Consider the following 22,850-nt stretch of genomic DNA (forward strand, 5'->3'; position numbering starts at 1 on the left):
TGAAGAAACCTGATGGGGTTGTTAACCATAAGTGGATTTTTGCATGGAAGGACAGAGTTCAGTTCTGATGCTCAAAAACAAATCCCTCAATTCAAAATTTTTCAATGTTACGCCCTTGGCTCCAGCGGTTCTACTGAAAAACACAGGTTGATCCTGCAAGCATGAAAGTTACCCACCCCATAACTGAGGCACGTGTAACTATGGTCAGAATTGGTGCTTACATATCTGAGCCAAGCCACTGCCAAGAAAAAAGCTGTATATTCTTGACAAAATCATGGAGTATGTCTTAGTTCCGCACACTTAACAATCAGTTGAAGTTTTATAGCACAATCCTAAACAGGTACACTCAGAAGTCTCACTGAGTTCAGTGGAACTTACTCCCAAGTAGCCATGTATAGAATTGCAAGCTTCAATCATTAGGTTGTTTCTGGAATCTGTTAGTTTTAGGGGAAGTTTACAACTGTATGGAAAAAGCTGCTCTTTAAAATTCTGCAGGCCTTTGCGCCTGACCACACGCAGTGACCTCTGGTATTTTCTGCCAAAACAGTTCATTTGTCTCTCAGATCAACTAATCAATTCCAGAGCCATCAATCATTCCAGTTCAGTACTAGTCTAACTCAGAGTTGGCCAGATGGCTGCCTCTGTTAATGGGATTAATAAAATTCTGATAGATTACATGGCATCAGACTACAAAATATGATAGGGACTATCAAAAATGCTGAAGAAGATTGTGAGGAGAGGGAGGAGACAATAGCTCATCATTTATTGGCAGTTTAGTTCCCTGTAGCGTTCCCAAAACAAGGAAGGAGATCATTACAGTTCCCTCTTCATGCTGCTGCAAAAAACTATCCTTTACCTTTTAATCTGCTCCTTTAGTACTTCTACCTAAAAGGACCGCTTTAAAAAAATAATTTTTGATCAGTTTTGTTCAAGTTTTCACATTCTACAGTACTAAACATTTCTCAAATTTGCAATATCCAACTTAACAAAAACAGCATTTAAAGACACTGCTTAAAAACAGTTGCCACCTAGCTAAAGCACATTGCTATATTTCTGCCCAGTTTACAAGGGTGTTTAGTCATTAAATGAATACATACAGAGTGAGTGAGAGGGTGTGTGTGTGTTTTGTATCTGTATGCAGTGCCTGGGGAGCAGACACTGTTGTTACTTGCATTGTTTAGACATAGGTTGCTGTTTTTCAGAAACAGAGAAAGGGTACAGTATATTGAAAAACATCTTATTTTATTTGAAGTTGAGTGGGAAAAACACACACACACTCCAAATAAATCAGGAGCAGGCAACATATTTAGTATCAATGGTTCGATTAAAGTTTATTATGAGCCAGTAGTCTGCAGGTATCAGCACATTCCTACAAATGGATACTTGGAAGTAAGTTCTGTTGAGTTCAATGAGACTTACCTCCAAGTGAAAGTACAGTGGTACCTCGGGTTAAGTACTTAATTCATTCCGGAGGTCCGTTCTTAACCTGAAACTGTTCTTAACCTGAAGCACCACTTTAGCTAATGCGGCCTCCTGCTGCCGCTGCACCGCCGGAGCACGATTTCTGTTCTCATCCTGAAGCAAAGTTCTTAACCCGAGGTACTATTTCTGGGTTAGTGGAGTCTGTAACCTGAAGCGTATGTAACCTGAGGTACCACTGTACATAGAACTATAGCCTAATTTCTATATCAGTTTAGAAGTACACACACACACCTGCTTACAGATTATTGGACAGGTGACTTTTCTACAATATCACATAATTCATTCCCTCAGGACACCAAATCCAGACACCATCACAAAGGCATTTTCAGCAGTTTGCTTGTGTTTCCTTTCATTAAGGTTCAGCAAAATTTGAAATAAGAGGGTAAAATCCAACAGCATCCATTTGCCAGTGGAACCGACACTGCTGGTGGAATGATTTTTCCTTCCCCCCACAGCTCCTGGCATGCCCAAAAGATCTACTCTGGAGCAGATGGATGGGGGACTGCATTCATGCAATGGTGGATGTTGCTTAGAACTTAGCATGCAGGGCAATGGTAGACAGAAGAACCAAGAGTTGGGTGGGACTGAAAAATATTGGGGCTGGGTGAGGAATTAATATCTTTATTAGGCACAGTGTTTTAGTGTTTTCAAAGTGTATGACAGACATAAAAACATTCAGTAGTCCTCACCCCACCCCTCCCTTAGGAAATTAGATTAGCCTTGCTACTTCATTGGGGATTTTGCTGGTGTGAGATCTGAATGCTGCCCTTACTCTTTTCCATTACACTATGCCAGTTCTCTGACCAGAAAATTAATGTATTTTTGAACTATTTTAATTGGTTATTTAATAGTTAACATTTGATTTGATATAAATATCAAAGTGAGAATAGAACAACCAAACAAGTGCTGAATACATGCATACTGCAAACCTCAAATATTTTAAAAAAGGTTGGCTCTTGAAAAAACATTATGCCCCTAGTTCAAAATCTTACAACTAACACAACAAATTTTGGCTTCTCTTTATTCCCAGTATTAATCATTTAACAGTTTTCTCTCCCATGTCTCATCTCTCATGCCAGACCTATCAAGGAAAATAAAAACAGGTAATTTGAAAAAGAACACTGAGTTCTGATTTAAATCAGAGACATATTTTTTAAACTATAGTGAATTTGTTTTAAAATAACTAAGTTTGAAATGAAGTGTTAATTTAATATAAACACATTAAAACCTACACTTAACCTCTATCAAAACAAATTTAAAAAATAGTGGGGGAAATACCTACTTTTTGAGGTCATTATAAATGGGGCAAAGGGAGCATTACTGATATTGAGGCTTGGTGCTGAGACCAGAAATTAGCAAGCAACCACCGATGTTTTGGGGGGTGGGAAACTAGTATTTTACTTTAGTGATTTCGGTTTAAAAATCAGTTTACCTGGGAAGTAGGAATCCAAAAGCTAAAAATGAAAGCAGGGCATTTGGTTTCGAACAGCACCCAGAAGCCTACACAAAAATATCGGGGTAGGAGATGGCATATGATGAAAATACAATACATACAAATAATATATACTTTAAATGGTTTAGAACTAATCCAAATCCTGTCTTTTATTTTGTTTATAGGATTATGGAGCTAAAACTACTTGAAGCTTAGCATCCAGTAGTGAAAAGGTGGCAAAAGAATAACATGTCAATATGATATGGTTCACATAATTTTTACCTCTGGCTCATGAGCTCAACATCTCACGGGCTTCATGTGACACTTAACCAGAAAGAAATGAGATAGGATCACAGGAGCTTGAGGGGTGGTATTTTTCAGGTAGCTTACTAAAGTTAAAGTTAAAGAGCATGGGTAATATTATATCCTATAGTGGTTTTGTGGTAACGAAAAGCACTTTGACTCGTACAAGACAGGGCACTTGATTTTCCCCTACTCCCCCTACAATGCTTTGCACTGCCCCAAATGCTCCTGAAGGCTGCATGACTCTCTGGAACAATGTGATATCATCATCATCATCATCATCATCCTGCCTTTCACCCAAAGATCCCAAGGTGGTTCACAATAGAAAATGGGTGCATATAGGTAGGGGAGATTAGTGAAAACCAGATGGTATGTCTTGCGTGCACAAAAGTGCTTTCTGCTAGTACAAAACCACCATCAGAAACAGCCCCAAAGATTCCTCTCCCACTAAAAGGTATTAGTATAGCAAAGCTAGGAAGATGGCATTTTGTCCCATTTTTACTGCTGTGAATAGTCATTCATCTGTTCTTGCACACAGTTTAGCACTGCATAAAACTGGGAGGCCCACATGAGAGGCAACTGGTTCATCATTCTTGTGCCAGAGAAAAATGTTTTTGTTTTCCTGGGCATTTTGGAACCACCAATGATTGGATGTTATTATGTTTTTAAATATTTTTATGTCTTTTTACTTTATTGCTGCATTTTGTTTCTGTAAATTATTCCTGTAAGTTGCTGTGGGACATTCTGTGGTGGGAAGTGAAGTATAAATTCAAAAAACTAACTGCCATATATACTCGAGTATAAGCCGACCTGAATATAAGCCGAGGCACCTAATTTTAGCACAAAAAACTGGGGAAACTTACTGACTCGAGTATAAGCTGGTTCACCGCACCACAAACCTGGTGGCGGCGGCCGAGGAAGAACAAGCAGCCTGAAAGGGCTCCTTTTGGGCGCTCGTCCCGCCTCTGCCACTCGCAAGAGCAGGCATGGGAGAGGCAGAGCGCTGTGCATTGCCTCTTCCAACCGTGGCTCCTGTGCCTGCCCTTGCGAGAGGCGGGCGGGACCAGCAGTGAGAAAGGGCTCCTTTCGGGCCACTCGTCCCTCCGCCGCCGCCGCCCACCTTACTCAAGTATAAGACGAGGGGGGCTTTTTCAGCATAAAAAATGTGCTGAAAAAGACAATTTATGCTCAAGTATATACAGTAACTAACTTTTACCTTTGGCTTTTCATTGCCTTTTGACCACATTGTTAACAATTCCTCTGTGGGGCTGTGTAAAGACAACTAAGAACAACACTTTTATTTTTGAGGCAGTGGACTCTAATCCATGAAAGCTTATGTCACAATAAATCTAATACTCTCTGTTGTTTTTGTGAGTCAAATATCTTACTCTGGTGGATGCTAAGTTTGCTTCTTGACAAAAGGACAGCCAGATAGATGATCCTGAGTCTTAGCCAATCTTCCCATCTTCTCATTTTGAAGCTACAGTGCCCAAGAATACTGTTGATGGGCCAGCTTACTTAAATGTACAATCATGATCTACAGCTACAGAATAGATAATTGAAAAAAGGCACCTTGTTGTGATCAGACCACTGGGTGATAGAAGTCCGGATGACTGGGCAGTGGGACAAATTAGGAGTGTTCAGAGGACTGTTTCACATGGTACGTGGCTAAGGCCACCTAATTTCAGCCACATCTACAACCTCTTATGACACATTTGTGAGAAACTTTCCAAAATAATTGCTCTCTGGTCTGCTCTGGGCACTGTAGTTCAAGCTGGAGTTGTTCAATGTGGCCTCTTGCCATATATGCCACTTCAACTTGTTTAATCTTCAGAAGCTGACAGTCAGTTTGAAGTGGATACAACCACATGCAGTTCAGATCATGCCTTCTGTAGCTCACTAAGGCTGCAATCCTAGGAGATGCAGAAAAATCTGAAGGCAGTAAAATTGCTTTGTTCTATACCCGGTCAAGCTCAAGCCTGAATTCCACTGTCCACTTCAGAGATGTGAATTCCTCCCGTTCCATTGACTATTCTTCCACGGCCCAAAGGATTGAAGTCTAAAAGCATTTGATTAAGATTGGTGGAATGTGTTTGTATCGGTAGGGGGGGGTAGGAGCGTCTCCACCCCCATCGTTCTGCCCGGATGCTGAGGTCCAGCGCCGAGGGCCTTCTGGCGGTTCCCTCATTGAGAGAAGCAAAGCTACAGGGAACCAGGCAGAGGGCCTTTTCAGTAGTGGCGCCCGCCCTGTGGAACGCCCTCCCATCAGATGTCAAAACGATAAACAACTACCTGACATTCAGAAGACATCTTAAGGCAGCCCTGTTCAGGGAAGTTTTTAATGTATGATATTTTAGTGTTTTTTGGTTTCTATGGAAGCCGCCCAGAGTGGCTGGGGAAACCCAGCCAGATGGGCGGGGTACAAATAATAAATTATTATTATAATTATTATTATTAAATTCTCTATTATGGAAAGATGGCCTAGATTCTACTATATGTAAGCAGTTGCCTCAAATATACAACACACTCAAGTGAACATATTTTTGCTGTGGATGAACCCTCCTATTACTGCTTAGACTGAGAATCTTCTAGCCTGAAGAAAAATCACCAAGCACATGACTGCAGAAGAACTCCAGTCACCCCAAAATTTCATCCTTCATCCACCCATTTAAATCTGGCTCTCAGTTTTGGCATGCAATGGAGTAGGATCATCTTTATAAAATTATCTGCAGCTGTTCTTCCCTTGTTTTTCAACTTTTATATTACAACTTCAAGAAAATAAATATAACAAAGCTCTGGAAATAAAGGGGAAATTCTCATAAAGATATTAATGGTTTCATTCATACTATTACCATTAGAATATATCAGAATGTGGATCATACACGCCAGACCACCTTCCTTCAATGTTCATAGTACCCTCTTCAACAGTTGCCCTTCCCCACAATATCTGCATTTGCTAAAATAATTAAATGCACATTGATCTGTATTTAAAGGGTTAGCTATCAATTCTTGGACTCCACAGAAGTGGTGCTGAAGTAAATAAGCCTGAAACATCTGCAAGACAAATCAAAACATGAAGCTAATGAATAAGTTTTTTTATTATAATAATGTTGCAATGGTGTTTCAAGGTTTTTCCCATTATTGCGCTATTTCTACCACTACCTGTGAAAAGGTGTTGCACATAATGTTTCAATGATGAATTTTGGAGGTACGGTAATTCACATTTAGGAGGATAGAAAAGGGAGTGATTAACCAGCTAAAAAAATATAAGTCAGTTGACTGTGCCGCTATTTTGCCTTTGTTAGTTCAAAACAACATTTGTGTTTTGTGTGCTATCAACACTGATACTTCTGAAAGAACTCCAGTATGGTTTCACATTGGATGGGGCACCACATTCTGAGATTCCTGCATTGCAGGGGATTGAACTAGATTACGCTTGGGGTCCCTCTTCCAACTCTATAATTTGATTATTCTAGATCTTCCATTTCCTGGCATCCCTTACTTCACCACAACTTTCATATAGCTCAGGCATGTCCAAAGTCTGTTTCGGGGGCACAATTTGGCCCACTGGTCAGTTTAATCTGATCCCTGTGGCAGTTTATTTCCTGGGGTAAAATCCTAAAAAAACCCTCAACAACTTCAATCCTAAAAAAAGCTTACTGGCCCTTTGGTTGGCCCTCATGGCCCTTCACTTCATCAAATCTGGCCCTCTTTGAAAAAAGTTTGGACACCTCTGATATAGCATCAACACAGATTTCTCAGTTTAGTTCCTTTTACATTTTTATTTCTAATGCTGACCTCAATTAGTAACCTTAATTTTTCATTGTAAGTTTAAAAATATGTTACCTTTATTCACTTTGGCCAGCAATATTGATTGTGCATCTTCAATTATAAACTTTAAAACAACAGTTCTGCTAAATGAGATTGCAACACAAACCTCCATGTGTTCAATCAGAAGTAAATCCAACAATATTAGTGGGAATTACCCTCAGCTGGAGCATTAGCTATTAACATTCAGGTGCAAAAAGGCTTTTGAATACAGCTTATAAATGAAAATGGAGTCCCAATGTTAACTTCCTTACAGTACCTATCCAATATTTTCCAGGGAAATAACGTAAAAGGTTTTTGGTAAGTATTAAAAAATTGAACAGTAATTGAAACACGGAAACATACACTCACCCTCCCCAAACATTTCACACCAGGGAAAAAATAGTACCTGGCAGCAATACCGACAGCTCCTGATTTAAATTATTAGGGGGCCTAGAAAGTTCGTTCCTGCCATTTATTATCTGACTGGAGAGGCACTATCATTTTTGTTGATATTCTAAACAAACACTGAATGAAAATGAAGCCATGAAAATATACCTGATGGTTTCTTCTTGATACAGTGAGCTGACAACTGGGCCTCCAAACCCAGCTTTCCCCTCCTTTCCTTTCTTTTCTGCTATCTGAAAGAACAAACATTAAAATATCAGTTCTCCAACTGTCACACGAAGAACACAAGAAGAAAGCACAGTCACCGTTTCATGAAGAAGGTGGAGAAAGATCGATAGAAACAGTGATATTCTGTGCATATTCAAATAGAAATTGTTTGAACACTAAGTGGGAATATTGTTCCCAAACAGAAAACAGTTACTTTGCTACACTCACTTCATCACTTAAGCCAGCAGTGAGGTGGGCATCCTCATTGCAATTTTCAGATGTCTCTTGAATACAGTTTTATGCTGACAGGCTAGTTGTTTAAACTTTTTCAAGCTGAGCCAGACATGTTGATAACTATTTTGTATTGTTTTTATGACATTTTATGTTTTATTGCTTATTTTGTTGAACACTGCTTTAATATTTTACATGAGGGGGCAGTGGGCTTCCCGCGGGGCAAAATGGCGGGTGCCACGGTGGTACATAGCTCCTGATGGCAGCCAGCAACAACTGTGCTGCCTGGTTGGCTCCCAGGCCACCAGAACAGCTGCTGCCAACACCGCCACCAGAGGAGAACCGGGGGGGGGGGGGGCCTGGTGTGTCAGCCGAGGTAGCCGCCAGAACTCGCCCCCCTGGCAACGACCTTGGCTGAGCTGAACGACCGAGAATACCTGGCCAATGGCCCAGCAGACCCAACCCAAAGAAAAAAAAGAAGAAGAAAGGAGCCACGACCTCCCCAGCTTACCATTGTTGCCACTGTCGCCGCTGACGCCAAAGGGAAAGAAGAGGAGAGGTAGGAGAGTACCAGGAGGGCCAGGGAGGCCGCGACAAATCGCGCGGCCAAGCCCAGGCCTGACCCAAGCCTACCTCCCTGGAGGCTAGTGCGCCAAGAGCACACTGGGGACCAGAGGGAGGCCACACGACGGAGGACACCCCAGAAGAGAAGAGAGTGCAGCACACAAACACACCCTTGCTGGAAAATATATTTTAACAATATTCAAAACCTCCCCCCCTTTTTTTGAGAAGCCCACTGCCGCTACAGCCATCTTTTATTTTTTGAATCTTAATTCCTTTTCCTTAATTTAAAAAAATATTTCTTGAAAATACACCCCCAATTTTTTACCTCAAATTTCTCTTAAGAATTGAAATGGCGGCGCCCAGAGGAGAGCCCTGAATCAGCACAGGCCACTTCCTAGGATCGCCTAGGGGGCAGTGTGTACATTCTTTTAAATAAATAATCATAATAATAAAAACAAATTAATGGTGCTTGCTGAAAGCAAAAGAAACGAGTATTTTAGCCACATTCCCAAATCAGCTACTTCCAGAAAATCAAGTCACTATATTCCTGCAGTCAGTTCTAATGCTGACCTACGTGCCCATCTCTGCAAACCTGCAATGTTGTATGATTACTTCTTCAGACGTAAAATGGAGTAAGAAGTTCTAGATGCACTTTCCCCCTCTTGATCAGCTTGAATAAACCCCAATTGTATAAAGAAACTGAAGAATGAACAAGTTACAAGTTTGTTACTGAAGAATAATTCATCATGCAAACAAGCCCTCAGAGATATAAATTATTACACAGCTGTACAGGGGACTGCCTATTATACCAGGCCAGGCCAGGCCTGAATGGAAGCCGCTCTCCAACAGTGTTTCTGACTGATCCTTATAATTGAACTTTTCAAGGACTGAACCTGGGACCTTCTGCATGCAAGCCATATGCTTCAGCATTGTACTATAGCCCACTGTATAGTACAGTGTTTCCCAACCACTGTTCCGCGGCACACTAGTGTGCCGCGAGATGTTGCCTGGTGTGCAACATTTTTAAGTCAAATTTTCGATTGGGGCGCCGTCACTAGATGACCCCTGGGGTTCCCTCCCTCCCTCCCGCTCTGCGCCTCCCTCCTCCTCCTCCTCCTCCGGGGAGGCCCTTCCTGGCTCTCGGCCAAGGCTTGGCGGCTGCCACTCACTCACTCGCTCGCCCACCCGTCCCTCCATCCCTGCACCCGGCCTCTCCCCCTCCGTCCCCGGCGCGGGGGCTGCCGGGATCCGTAGTCCCCTCGCCCTTGGGCTCCGCGCCCGCGCGGGGTGCGCGAACTACATTTCCCAGCGTGGCCTGGCGGGCCGGGCGTTTTGTTTGAAGCGCTCTTCTCCCGGCCATGGAATGAGCGCAGCGGCGGCGGCCGGACGGGCAGGGGCTCTTCCGCGCAGACCCCGCGCAGCCTGCCTGCGCCCCCCGGAGATCAGGCGGCAGGATGGAGCCCGGGGATCCCCGCGGAGGCGGAGCGGCAGAGGCGGAGGCTGCCCCCCAGGTAGGGCTGCGTCCGGGGTTTTTTATTTTTGCAATGCTGCATCCGCGCAGGAGGGGACGCATCGGACCGCGGGGAGACCCCTTGGCGGGCGTGCAAGGGAATGCATGCGTGCAGGCGTTGCATGGAGTGCAGTGCAATGCAATGGCAACGCGGCGCCCTGCATGCATGCATGCAACTTCCACCGGCGCTCCGGACTTGGCAGGTGAGGGGGGTCCCCAGTGGGTGGCAGAGAGAGCCGGGAGGGCGAAGGGGAGCCGGGGGGGAGCAGCGCTGCTCCCCGAGCCGAGCCCGGGGGGAAACTTTGGCGTCGTTGCGCCGGGTGTTGGAAGCGGAGGCTGGCGGGGGCCCCTCACCTGCAAAACCTGGTCGCCTCTCATATATTTCGTGCATTGCATTCATCGCCCGCTTTCTCCTCCAAGGAGCTCCCGGGGGCGCGCGTGGTTCTCCCCGTGTTATCCTCGCAACAACAGCCCTGCGAGGTGGGTCAGGTGAGTGGCCCAAGGGAGCACCCAGGGATTGTCCTGGCCAGGTGGGGTGATTTGAACCCTGCTCTCTGCCCGGTCTTCGTCCTCATTTAGCCCCCACATGTGCATGACTGTGCATGACTGAGGTTTTCCCCCCTCGTCTTGGCTATGGTGTGAGTCTGTGCTGTTAATTAATGGGGTTCTGCCTTCGGAGAAGATGAGCCAGCCCTCAAGGAGGTGATTATGTAATTTGCTAGCAATTCATGTCCCTCCCGGCGTGACGCTGCGCGCTGACGTCACAGGGCTGTAATGGTGGTGTGCCTCGAGATTTTTTTCATGAAACAAGTGTGCCTTTGCCCAAAAAAGGTTGGGAAACACTGGTATAGTATATTCCTTCTCAAATGTATAGCACACAATATATCCCAGAAGAAACTGTGTACACACGGCATCAGTTCCCAGGTGTAATGGCTACTTAGAGGACTTGTCTACACTGGACTCCCTCTTTTTGATTTGACCATCATTGTGCTTATACGATGTCAGACTGAATCTCCATCGAGAACAGAACTGTCAGCTCCAATTTGCAGCCTCTCTGCTCTCAAAGATCTCAGGCAAAGATCTTTCCCAGCTCTGAGAGCTAAGATCTCTAACTAGAGATGCCAAAGATTAAGCCTGGTAGAGGAAACGACCAATTTAGACACATCCAATTGATGTGTGATCGCACACATGCACACCGGAAGTGTTTGAAAAAGGGGGAAGAACAGGGGCGGGGCATAATGGGATTATGCATGCTCCCCTGTTGCACACAATGACCTGGAACACAACCCCCATGCAAACTGGGGGGTTGCCTGTACATGCAAAGCCTGAACTCTTCCATCAAACTATCTATGCCCCCTCTCCAAAATGGGTCAATCTCTTCCTACTACACCTCACAATGTGTTTGCGCTTTTCCCTTGCACTTTCATGTTTTGTTTTATTAACATTTATTTGGTCTGCTAATGTACCCCTGCTCTGCTCTGCACATGGCATGCTATAGTCCGGACAACCTCTAACTCAATGCCCTCTTCAATAAGAGCACACCTGTGACTTTACTATGAATGGCATGACTCATCTAGACTCCACAGTCCTGCGAAATTCTCTTCCATTCCTGTATTCCTGGAAGAGATTAAGCTAATAAAATTGATCTGGAACTGGGCAGAACATATAGATTCACTCAAAACAAGTACAGCAAAGTGTTCCCATTACTGGCTTAATACAGTGTATTTTTCAATAAAAGGAGCAGCTTTATTCAGGATACAATCAGATCCTGACTAGCTGTCATTGGCAATGGTGCTCCAGAGGGCTACATGTTTGAAAGCTGTATTCCAAATGGAATGAAAATGCAGGGAGTGGTATTTTCTAACATCATTAATTCACTTCTGCCTCTCTTTCCCCCCCTCTTCTTATTCCTTTATACACAATGTCAAGAAATATACTTCCAAATTGTTGTCAAGCATAAAAGAGGTGCCACGTATCCCAGATCAGAGGTTAACATATAATGACAGACACATTAAATACACTGTCCAAAGCCTCCACAACCATTTTAGCTCAATCTTCTCTTTTTAAAAGACAGCAACTCAAACACAATTATAGGCTCTAACAGAATTAAAATCAAATCATGATTGAACAATCAAATATTTGAAGAGGATGGCTATAATGCAAAGCATTATATAAAGGAAGAAAACCTCAGTAACTCAAGCATTTCCTTAAAGGTTCTCTGTACTCTTAACATGAAGTCTGTATCCACTGATGAATTAAATACAGTTTTTTTCAAAATGAGTCTTCAGGAATCCTGAGGTTCCTCAGAACCACTCAGAGGCAAAATAAATGCATACATATGCCTCTTTCAGCAAAGTACTTCTGAGATATATTACGTGAATTATATAGGAACCAGCCTGTCTTCTGAACTCAAGTGAAACCAGTTAAAATGATAAAATTTTGTTCTCTTCCTTGATTAGAAGATTTAAGAATGTCACAGCTCTCAACAATGAACACAAGTAAGAAGACATGCAAGGTCTTCTGAGAACCAGACTTTACCTTCCTTCTTGATTAACTGCTCTTCTATAGTAATCCTACTAAAACGTGATTCCAGGATGTAGCAAAATAGTTTGTTTCAAGCAGACTGAATGAAAACATCTTGTATTCATACAAATAATACCCATTAGATGTGGACATTAGGGTAAAATGAAACAGAACAGAACAATGTTAGGGGTGGTGAACCGCTGACCCCCAAGCATTTTTCCGGTCTCCAAGACTTTGCTGGCAATGACATGTGCAGCACTGGCAGAAAATAAAAATAAAACATGAACTGAATGTCCCAACTGCAGCTCTTTTGATGGGTGGCTTCTTTATTCACCACAGTGGGGATCACTCATCTGTTGATTGAGCAAGGATCGGTGGTTATCATTCCCATCACAGTGCTGGGTGATTTAAACCTGTCCACCCAGTCCAGTTGATTGATGAACTGATAAATGGTGAAGAAATGTAGTAACAGCAATAAAAAAATTTCTACTATGGCAATATCAGAAGACTGTTAGCATTCATTCATTAGTGGTCATTATTTTACTGCAAATAATAGAAACTAAGAAAACCATGTCTGTCAGTTAAATAGGGAAGAGCTAGTTTCTTGTTGATATTAAACAGTAGAACTAAGATTCTTTGCATAATTTGACTGAACAGGAAGAGGAAGATGAAAACCCTCCTAAAGTTTCAGGTACCCTTTCCCCTTCCTTTCTATCCCGGTGTCATGACCCGGCTCTCCTTTAGGAACCAAATTTGATCAGACACTAATTGTGTTTGACAGTCACAATTACATGCCAGGGTGGAGATCTGAAGTTGGTTAATTGTGTGTGCTGTAATTGCTTCTACCTCTACTTTGCTAGTTAAAGCCAATGGAGAGGGGGGGGGGGAGAGAGGGAGAGAGAGAATCCACCACCTTGGAAATCAGGTGGCCCAAGATTGCAGTCTCTAAAATAAGGGGATACACACCTGTCTTTATTAGGAGAACATGGACACAACAATACAGAGTGTTTCTTTGACAGGATAGTTAATGAGGCATGAAATGAGTGTCATTCCAAAGGGCTTTATCTGTAGGTAACACTGCTGCACTTCACACTACCACATCCTGAATGCCTAAAACAGTGTCGATTTCCCCATAAAAGCATCCTCCTTTATTAAAATGTGGGTACATCTTAGAGTACTTGACACTTTTTATAGAATAAGACACCAGTTTACATGTAAAGATGATAAATATAAGCATGCTCAAAGAGAGGCTTCCATTTTAGACTCCTTCTGTGAATCCACCTCTTACAAAAGGATATTGTACCTTGGTCACAGACCTCTATTAGCCTCTATCAAAAACATCCCATTTTAATATTCTGTTCTCAGCAGCACTCCTTGGCTCCAGTGAAAAGCCACACCAAGTGACTGGGCAAGAATTAATACTTGGAATGATTTCAAAAGACCAATGAAGAACCGTACATTTTCAGCAAACTGTCCTTTCAACTATTTCAGCCATTCAATGAGCTACAGCTCCAATTTATTACAGTTAAAATTCTCACAATAGTTTCCATTTTAAAATTTGATAAAGCAAATCGGATGTGTGTGTACTCTCACACCTGCCTCTCAAATATTATTAAAATACGAATGACTTCCTGAAAGAGTTTTTGAAAGCTTGTTTTCATTCCTTGTGTCCTAAGCCCCAGTAAAATATATTTTCCCCTTTTACTTAAGGGCCCAACAAGGTATTTTTGGAACTTACATTTCTGCAATTATGTTATTTCATTGTTATGCTTCCCTTTCTCTACGGTTTGTGCACATGCACACATACTTTATCCTCACAGCAACCCTGCAGACCCAAAGTTCCCCAGTGAGCTCTACCGCTGAGTGGAAATTTGAACCCAGGTATCAGCAGATCAGAAGGCTGATCGCCGAAGAATTGATGCTTTTGAATTATAGTGCTGGAGGAGACTCTTGAGAGTCCCATGGACTGCAAGAAGATCAAACACATGCATTCTTAAGGAAATCAGCCCTGAGTGCTCACTGGAAGGACAGATCGTGAAGCTGAGGCTCCAATATTTTGGACACCTCATGAGAAGAGAAGACTCCCTGGAAAAGACTCTGATGTTGGGAAAGATGGAGGGCACAAGGAGCAGGGGACGACAGAGGACGAGATGGCTGGATAGTGTTCTTGAAGCTACCAGCCTGAGTTTGACCAAACTGCGGGAGGCAGTGGAAGACAGAAGTGCCTGGTGTGCTCTGTCCAGGGAGTCACGAAGAGTCGGACACAACTAAATGACTAAACAACAGCAAACAACAAATCAGCAGTCTTAGAGAGAAGCTATTCACTATGCTGCAAACACCATATTCAACACAGCCAGCATTTGGGGGCAATAAACTAAAATCCTTAGAATCTAAAGTCTGGGTGCAAGCTATAGTACTTCAGGTTCTTATATAGAAGACTTTAAAAAAAAAAGCATGCTGCTTATTGTATATTGCAAAAAACCCTATTCTGCTTGAACTATCCTCAAAAATCAGCAAACACTAGGCCAGCTGCACATCATTCTACTAGACCACCCCAGACAACCTCAGGGGAAAGGGGGAGGGTGATACCTGGTACATCCAGGATCACCCCCTCCCTCCAGTGCCTTGTTTTCAGGCTCACCAACCATGGAAAGGCAACAGTGCCAGATCTTTCCACCACTGCACCACCCACAGAGGGAGGACCGAGGCATCCAACAGCTGCTTAGCTGTTCTGCCCAGGACTGCTCTCTAAATGTAAGAGAAATTTAAGATGAAAACCATGCAAGCTGGTAGCTAGCAGAAAGAAAGAACTTCCAGGAAAGGTCCTATCCTGTGCAAATCTGTTTATTAATTATTAATTATTATTATTATTTTAAGTTTTATTATTACATCATGTCAGTTTAAACTCCAGTAGCTGGTCTGGCAGTAATTTATTTCAATCAACTGCTAGAATGAAGATGACTGCCCTGTCATAAATAAAAGTTAAGAGTCCATAAATTTAAAGAGACATAAAATCAAAGAACTAACAAATAGCCTATAAACCCAGGCCAATTTTTTTTAAAAAAATAAATATTGAAGAGATCAACCTCCATGTGCAGTTTTACTTACATTAATTGCAAAAAGGCATTTCATTCTTTTCTTGCTATATGGAACCTATGGTTTGAGATGGCTCTCAGAAGAAACTAGGAAACAGTTGAGCAGTGCTACTGGTGTTTATGGGTACTTCAGTGCAAATTGTGACTGCAGTAGAGGGGGAAATGTCAGTCATTTGTCAAATTAGTTAACCTATTCGAGTGGTGGGAAAGAAAGAAATAGCCCTGCTAATGTTGTGACGCACAGTGCATCTGACAATTTTGCTTGACAGAATGAGATCTGTAAGGCAACTGATGACTCCAGCAGAGAACACCAGGTAAAAAGAATAGTTGCTACAACATGCTTATTGATACAGGGCCAAAACAGAAACCATTCCGGTAACATTCTAAATTTAAAATTCCATTCAACCTTAATTCAACGAGAGATCATTCGCATGAAAGGATCATATCCAACCCAGATCATGGAGATATCTTGTCAGAGGAAGAGTCTTGGGGGGGCCCTGAAGGGAACGCCAAGCCAACTGAAGACACTGAGCAGTGTTTCTCAAACTTGGGTCTCCATTTCTTGTTGGACTACAACTCCCATCATCCCTGACTAATGGTCCTGCTAGCTAGGGATGATGGGGGTTGTAGTCCAACAATACCTGGAGACCAAGGTTGAGAAACACTGATATAGAGGAATCCACAGTAATTCAAAGGTAGGCTGAAGAGCCCTATCTCGGGGATGCCTCACCTGGCACACAATAATTCCTCCCACTCCTGCCCACCCCATCACGCATGCCTCATAAGCAAAGGCAGCAGCATAATGCAACCAGAAGCCCACAGTCCCTGGAGGAGCACCCGTTTGGCTGCCAGACAGCTCCAGCGCTACTCAGGAGGAGGAGATTCAACAGCAGGCAATGACTCCACAGAGGACCAGAAGGAGAAGCTGGTTGTGAGATATAGTCACAAGCCTCTGGAACACCTTCCTCTCCAGTATTATGAGCAACAGAGACTCTAACAGAATTTCCCTAAGTACCACGGCTGCTGTGCCATCCGGCCTATTCAGAACACAGGCAAGTGCTGTCAGTTGCGTAGCACATAATGACACATGCTCGTCATATAGTCCAATGAAATGGATCAGCTCACGAAACAGTGGGAAAATGCACCTACTGGGTGTGTCCTGAAATTTGAACGATTGTCAGACGTATCTCACAATCCAAGCAAAGGCTGAACTGTATTTTTAACTACAGTATTATTTAGAGAATCATATTTAGGACATTTTGCCAGTTACTATATGAGAATATATGCTGTTTCTGAAGGGTCTTTCTCATGCTCACTTAACAGCAATTAATACAATAAATGAAGGCAACGACAGTTTTGTGCATGAGTTGCGTTCCTGACCCCCACATGTGTTGGCAGAGCACACATAAGCCTGCTCCATCCCCACTCCCTTTTCTAGCCACTTCTAAGTTGTGGCAATGCACACGTGCACAGCTGCACACATGCTGAACATGTGCAAAACTGTCGTTGCTTGTACAGAAGCAAACCTTCCATATATTTTGCAAGATAACAAACAGGTGATTTGGGGAGACATTCCACTAGGAAGTTTTTAAGTTTCTGGCATTTTATTGTTATGCATATTTATACATATTTCATATTGGAAAGCTTTAAAAGGAATAAAAACAACTAGGAAGCGTTTGTTAGGGTCGTACAGTGCAGAAACATTATGGGTGGGTTTTGAAACAATGTTAAACACAGCAAGTTTTAAGTAGAAGCCTCACCTTATGACCACTTATATCAGAAAACAACAGAAAATCGAAACATACATGAAGCTTATCAAATTAAATTTTTAAAAACATATCTGAGCCAGACACCAAAATTAACAAGACCCTCTACATAATGTAGATACTATTTTACACAAATATTGTCTTGCTTTAAATAACACGAGCAACTTTTTATATGCAAAACATGCACGCAATGGGAGTACTGACAATAGTAGCATGTGGAAGAGCTGGCTTTCTTTGCAAATGATGTATCATTAATGGAGTCATTCTTGTGTTAGCAAAATAAAGATACAAGGCAGGATATAAAAGAAGCCATAGATTAAATTAGGCCATGACCCAACATATTTTCCTTTGTTCTCCTCCCAACCTCTGGTAATCCTGACCAAACCTCTATTTCTCCTCCTCACTGCAGATGATGGCTCGCTGGACAGATTAACAACATGGCATCTGTTTGCGTGACCAAACTAGAGAGACATGTGGAGTCTGGTTTGCTCGCAAGCTACAGCTTTGTTAAAACACTGTATTTACCTCATCTCTTCCAGCAACAAAGTGTTCTCTATCTTACGATAATTTTCATCACTGAGAAATTGTTTTTATCTTGAATGCTCTCAGTTTACAAAGAAAAGTCAGAGATGGGCTTGCAACAAAAACCTGTAACTCTACAATGATTTTAAAGACAGAGTGGAATTGAACGCCTCGCTCTTCCAATCATTAGGCCTGCTTGCCAAGAGGAATGATACCTCCTTCTCTTGTACCCACACATTGTTCTGAAGGTTCTCCCAACGCCCCAGAGCCAATTTTGGGGAGTGCAGAGGGGGAAGAGAGGGTGGAAAGCCCGGTTGTGCAGTAGAAGTCATTGCACAGGGCTTCTACTGACAGGGCTGGTTAGGTAAGTCCCACCCACAGGGTTATTACTGTATATCCAACTAAGTTTTACTGACAGTAGGCCTACTGAAAGTAATGGACCCAAGTTAGCCATGCTCAATAGGCCTACTGTGAGTAGCACTAGCATTGAATAGAACCCAAAAGTTTGTATTTTGGGGAACCCAAGATCCAGAACACAACACACAGTTTCCATTTTGTTTAAATCACAGTGTGGTTATAGATATAGATTATGCATTTTTAAAATTTATTTTGTTAAGGATAGGGCCAAGTAAAAATGCTTTCCCTATGCAGGAACAATGTCAATTCTTTACATGATGGCAACAGAGCTGGTGAGACTGTTCTTGCATTTAAGGCTTTCTAAAGCGGCAGAGAAATGGCAACCTAAAATGATTAAGATACCTTCGATCTGTGGATTTGGTTGGGAGGCACTGTGAGCCACTAACTAAATCAACACAATCCATTCTATTTGCTACCTAAACATTTCTTGGTGCAACATTGCTATAAATGCAGCACTATCTACAAGTGTTATCAGCACAGAAAGAAACTGCTTTTCTTCAGTATTATTTATTCAGTATCACGGCTGAAGTTCTAGTGAATTATGAAATTATTTGTCCGTGAAACTTCAAACATTTCAACTGTAGCAGACATTTTATTATAGTTGTCTGCAGTGGCTGGTTGGCTACTTGATGATACACTGCCCTCTAGAGGCTGTTATACAGAAAGGAAAATGGGCAAAAAACAGCTCAACACAGGATTTATAGGCTAAGTCTGTGTTGTGCCCTAAGCAGGTGAGCTTTTACCACTGCTTTATTTACTTTCAAGCCTGTCAAGTTTCCAACAGCACACTGGCTATTCTCCATGTTCCTCCTCGACACCACCAGCTGAAAACGCTAGGTCACATCCTGCTTCCCTAATATTACACACACTTTTTTCTAATTTCTCAATAAATCAGAAAACTATTGACAGATCAAGTGCAGAGCAGAAATTATCTAAATACATATTATCTCTCTAAAAGGTTCAAACTCGGTAAATAGGTGTAATCACAAGAAACTATGAAGGTAAAACCACCCAAAGAAATCAGTGGTATGGGTGATATACAAATGCAATAAATAATATAAAACCAAACCATCAACAGAGACAAGAAGGGAAAAGAAGACGACCACTTTCATGCACTGCTTATGAGTTCCCAGAGTCTGGTGAGCTGCTTTGGAAATGAGATGCTGGACTAGATCAAGCAAGGCACTTAGGCTCTTAACAGAAAGATGAACAAGAGAAAGCAATAAGCATTTTCCATTTCACCAAATGGTTTGGCCAAATACATCCATAACTCCTGAATCAGTAGAAGTTCTACATGTAAAAGGAAGAGGTAACAGGTAACCCACTTACACTATGTCCCCACAAAATTCTAAATTAAAATCTGAAGTAAACAATTGCTGTGAAAGATTCACAACACTATGACAAATGAACTTTTATTCACTATTAGAATCAGAGCTCCCTCTTGTGGCCTAAATGTTAGCTAACTACAATGCAATTTTAAAGTGCAATGATTTCCGAATAAGAAATCACTGAACAGAGTAGATCTGGTTTACCAACTTTCCAGTAACTCCAGTAATTTTGATAGCACAGTAGTACGATATACCTTCAGGATATAACATACAGTTTTCAAATAAAATAATTTGTAGTTACAGTAATTGTTAGAAGAAAATAACTGGCTACGCTAACAGCAGGGACTTGCTCAAGCCTTAGGCTATTTAATACTTCTTAACTTCTGAGGGCTGCAAATTAAGTTTACAATTATTTAATATTACTGCTGAGTCAAGCTCTTCCTGCTTCAAATCCAGTGCTATACAAAGTGCTTTATGCTAAAATACAAGCACCACAGCTCAAACTACAAGAAGAATTAAATCAATTAATTAGAATCAATAGTCCAAAGGTAAAACAAACACAGAGAGCACAGCAGAATCTCAGAGCAAAACAGATTCAAAAGTAACAAAAACAAAAAATTATACAGAGCTACAGTAAGCCTGAGTTAGCCCCTGAAGATGGTCCTTCCTGTTTCAAATGGTGAGTTTTTCTCCTTTTCTCAGTTACTGATAGAAATTTTGCCACTATCGGTGACACCTTTTATTTTACTTATGTTCCATTGTTGTAATAAATTGATTGACTGACTGACTGAACAAAGGGAACTGAGGCACAGCTCACCTTGGGCAGGCCCTGTGATGCCCACTACCTCAGAGGAAGACTTTGAGGCGGATCAGGCATCATCAGGGAAGTTTCGAGTATTAAAAGGAAATGCTCAGAAAAAGCTCTCTGTGGGTTTCTGAATACAGTATTCAGTTTTAATGCTTGAAGTGCACAAATTATTTGAAGCAAAGTACTTCCAAATGCCGCAAACCCGGAAGTGACTGTTCCGGTTTGCAAACTATTTTTGGAAGCCAAACGTCCGACGGGGCTTCTGATTGGCTGCAGAAACTTCCTGCAGCCAATCAGAAGCCGCACTTTGGTTTCCGAATGTTTTGGAAGTCGAACGGACTTCCGGAACAGATTCCGTTTGAATTCCAAGGTACAACTGTATAGTAACACAGGATCACACACAGCACGTAAAACCAGTTGCTGGCAGATTCACAAAAGTATATTTAGGAAGCAATTTTGTAGCAAGGTCCACAAAAGTATATTTAAGAAGCAATTTTGTAGCAAGAGTCAGGCGGTTCCAAGTTCAGCTAGGCCTACGCTGGCTCAAGTCCCCTATTCCACCTCAACCAGCCAACGGAGCCAGGGCTTGCAGAACTTAAGCTGCCCCTGAAAAAGGGGTGGGGGAGGACCAGCGTGGGGGAATTTGGACAGATCCTAAGTCCATTCAGCTCAGTCACATGACCTGGCAACCCAGCATAAGTGAAGCCAGCAAAAAAAAAGGGGGGGGGGGTTTGACAGCTCAGTTGGTTAGTTAGAACTCAAACACTACTTTAAAGGCTCCCACACACTTCGTCAGCCTTAAGCCAATTCAGCCAGTGCTAGCCCCATGCCTGAACTGAGTTTGGATCTGGTGGACTTGACATTGGCTTAACTTCTGCTGATCTTGCTTTGCGCCAGCTTCTTGTGGACGGTCAAATCTCGGCTCCCAACCGCCTCCGTTTTGGAATGTTTCAGCTCCCCAACACCAAAAACCCGGAAGTAAATGCTCTGGTTTTCAATAATTTTTTGGAAGCTAAATGTCTGAAGTGGCTTCCACTTGAGCAGAGCCTTGGTTGCTGAACATTCTGGAATCCGAATAGGCTTCTGGAACAGATTGTGTTCGACAACCAAGGTTTGACTGTATAGGATTGACCTCGACAACTGGGAGACTGGAGAAAGAAAACTACTTGCACTTATTGCTAAACAAGTCTGAGGTAACCAGTAACTCCACCAAGTTAGTTAGCATTATACTTCCTAGCTACTTAGCTTCCAAGGCTACACACGCTGTGATCCACCAAGAAGCAGCCAGTAGCGAACAGCAACCTCCAAGCTGCAGGGAACTTTTTTTGTTCAGTCCCAGTCAGGCAGCAAAAACAAGAAGTACCATATTTTTCGCTCCATAAGACACACTATTGTTCCTCCTAAAAAGTAAGAGGAAATGTGTGTGCGTCTTATGGAGCAAATGCAGGCTGCGCAGCTATCGCTGAAGCCAGCGCAGCAAGAGCTGTGCAGCGCCTCTTGGTCTGCTGGCTTCCCAGCGAAGCAGGATGTGGGACGGAAAGGAGCCCTTACAGAGCCCCTTCCGAAAAATACAGTACATTATGTTACTGATAAGCCACAGTACGTGGCTACTAGGCTTGGCAAGTAACGCAGGCCAGTGGTGCAAAAAAACTTCACTGTGGATTAGACATGAGAGACAGAAATTGCCCACAAGGAACCCATTTACTTTGAAAGTGTTCAGTTGTCCCAGCTGCAAAGCCCATATTTGCTAGCATCCTGATTAAAATGTACAAAATTCACAGACCTGAGGGCAGGACATTGCCTTATATGGCCTATGCAGCTACACAATGAATTTTTGAAAGATGATTATATATGCCTACCTGTGGATTCCAAGTGGGGTCCAGTTTCTTCACAGTAGCGACATACTCTCGAATAGCCTGCTCTGGACTTGTATCACCCAATGCTTTCCAAGCTTCCCTGGGAAATAAACATAAGGAAAGAAGATCCACTACTCAGTAGAGGTTAATGTGTTTATCTCTGGATTTCCCACCTTCAATTCAATACCCTGGTCAGGCTTATATACTTAATTTCACATCCATAATTAATCCATTATAGTATCCATCACTGCTCTAATTAGATTGGGGCAACCTTCTAAGTCACTCTTTGAACACAGGGAAGCATAGAAAGAGGTTTGGTGGTTCCACAGAGGAGAGCTGCTGAAATCATTATTTGAGAGACTTTTAAAAAAAGATCCATAGTGAGCTTTTCTTCTCTCTCACAATGGTAGTGAAGTAGTCACCTATGCAGCCGGTACCCGATTCAGATGCTAGTCATTTGACACTGACATGTAAAAACAGTTTCATCCACTGATTGGTCAAATATTGGTCACATAAATATAAATTTAAAGCAAATTTATAACAAAATTGTTTAGCTCCACAGTGAAGTACTCAGGAAACATTTTTCCATCC

The 22,850-nt window shown here is 42.4% G+C and overlaps 1 protein-coding gene across 3 annotated transcripts in view; it reads right to left on the reverse strand.

The window, feature by feature from the left end:
• The window catches only part of ACBD6 (acyl-CoA binding domain containing 6), a 97,133-nt gene that overhangs the window by 63,803 nt on the left and 10,480 nt on the right, over positions 1-22,850 (reverse strand). For all 3 annotated transcript variants that reach the window (XM_077928271.1, XM_077928270.1, XM_028732417.2), the window contains exons 3-4: positions 22,263-22,359; positions 7,583-7,665 (exon numbers count right to left, since the gene is read on the reverse strand). In XM_077928271.1, the coding sequence (XP_077784397.1) occupies positions 7,583-7,665; positions 22,263-22,359 (180 nt within the window). The remainder of the gene's footprint in view (positions 1-7,582; positions 7,666-22,262; positions 22,360-22,850) is intronic.

This window comes from Podarcis muralis, chromosome 5, assembly GCF_964188315.1.
Source record: "Podarcis muralis chromosome 5, rPodMur119.hap1.1, whole genome shotgun sequence".
NCBI lineage: Eukaryota > Metazoa > Chordata > Lepidosauria > Squamata > Lacertidae > Podarcis > Podarcis muralis.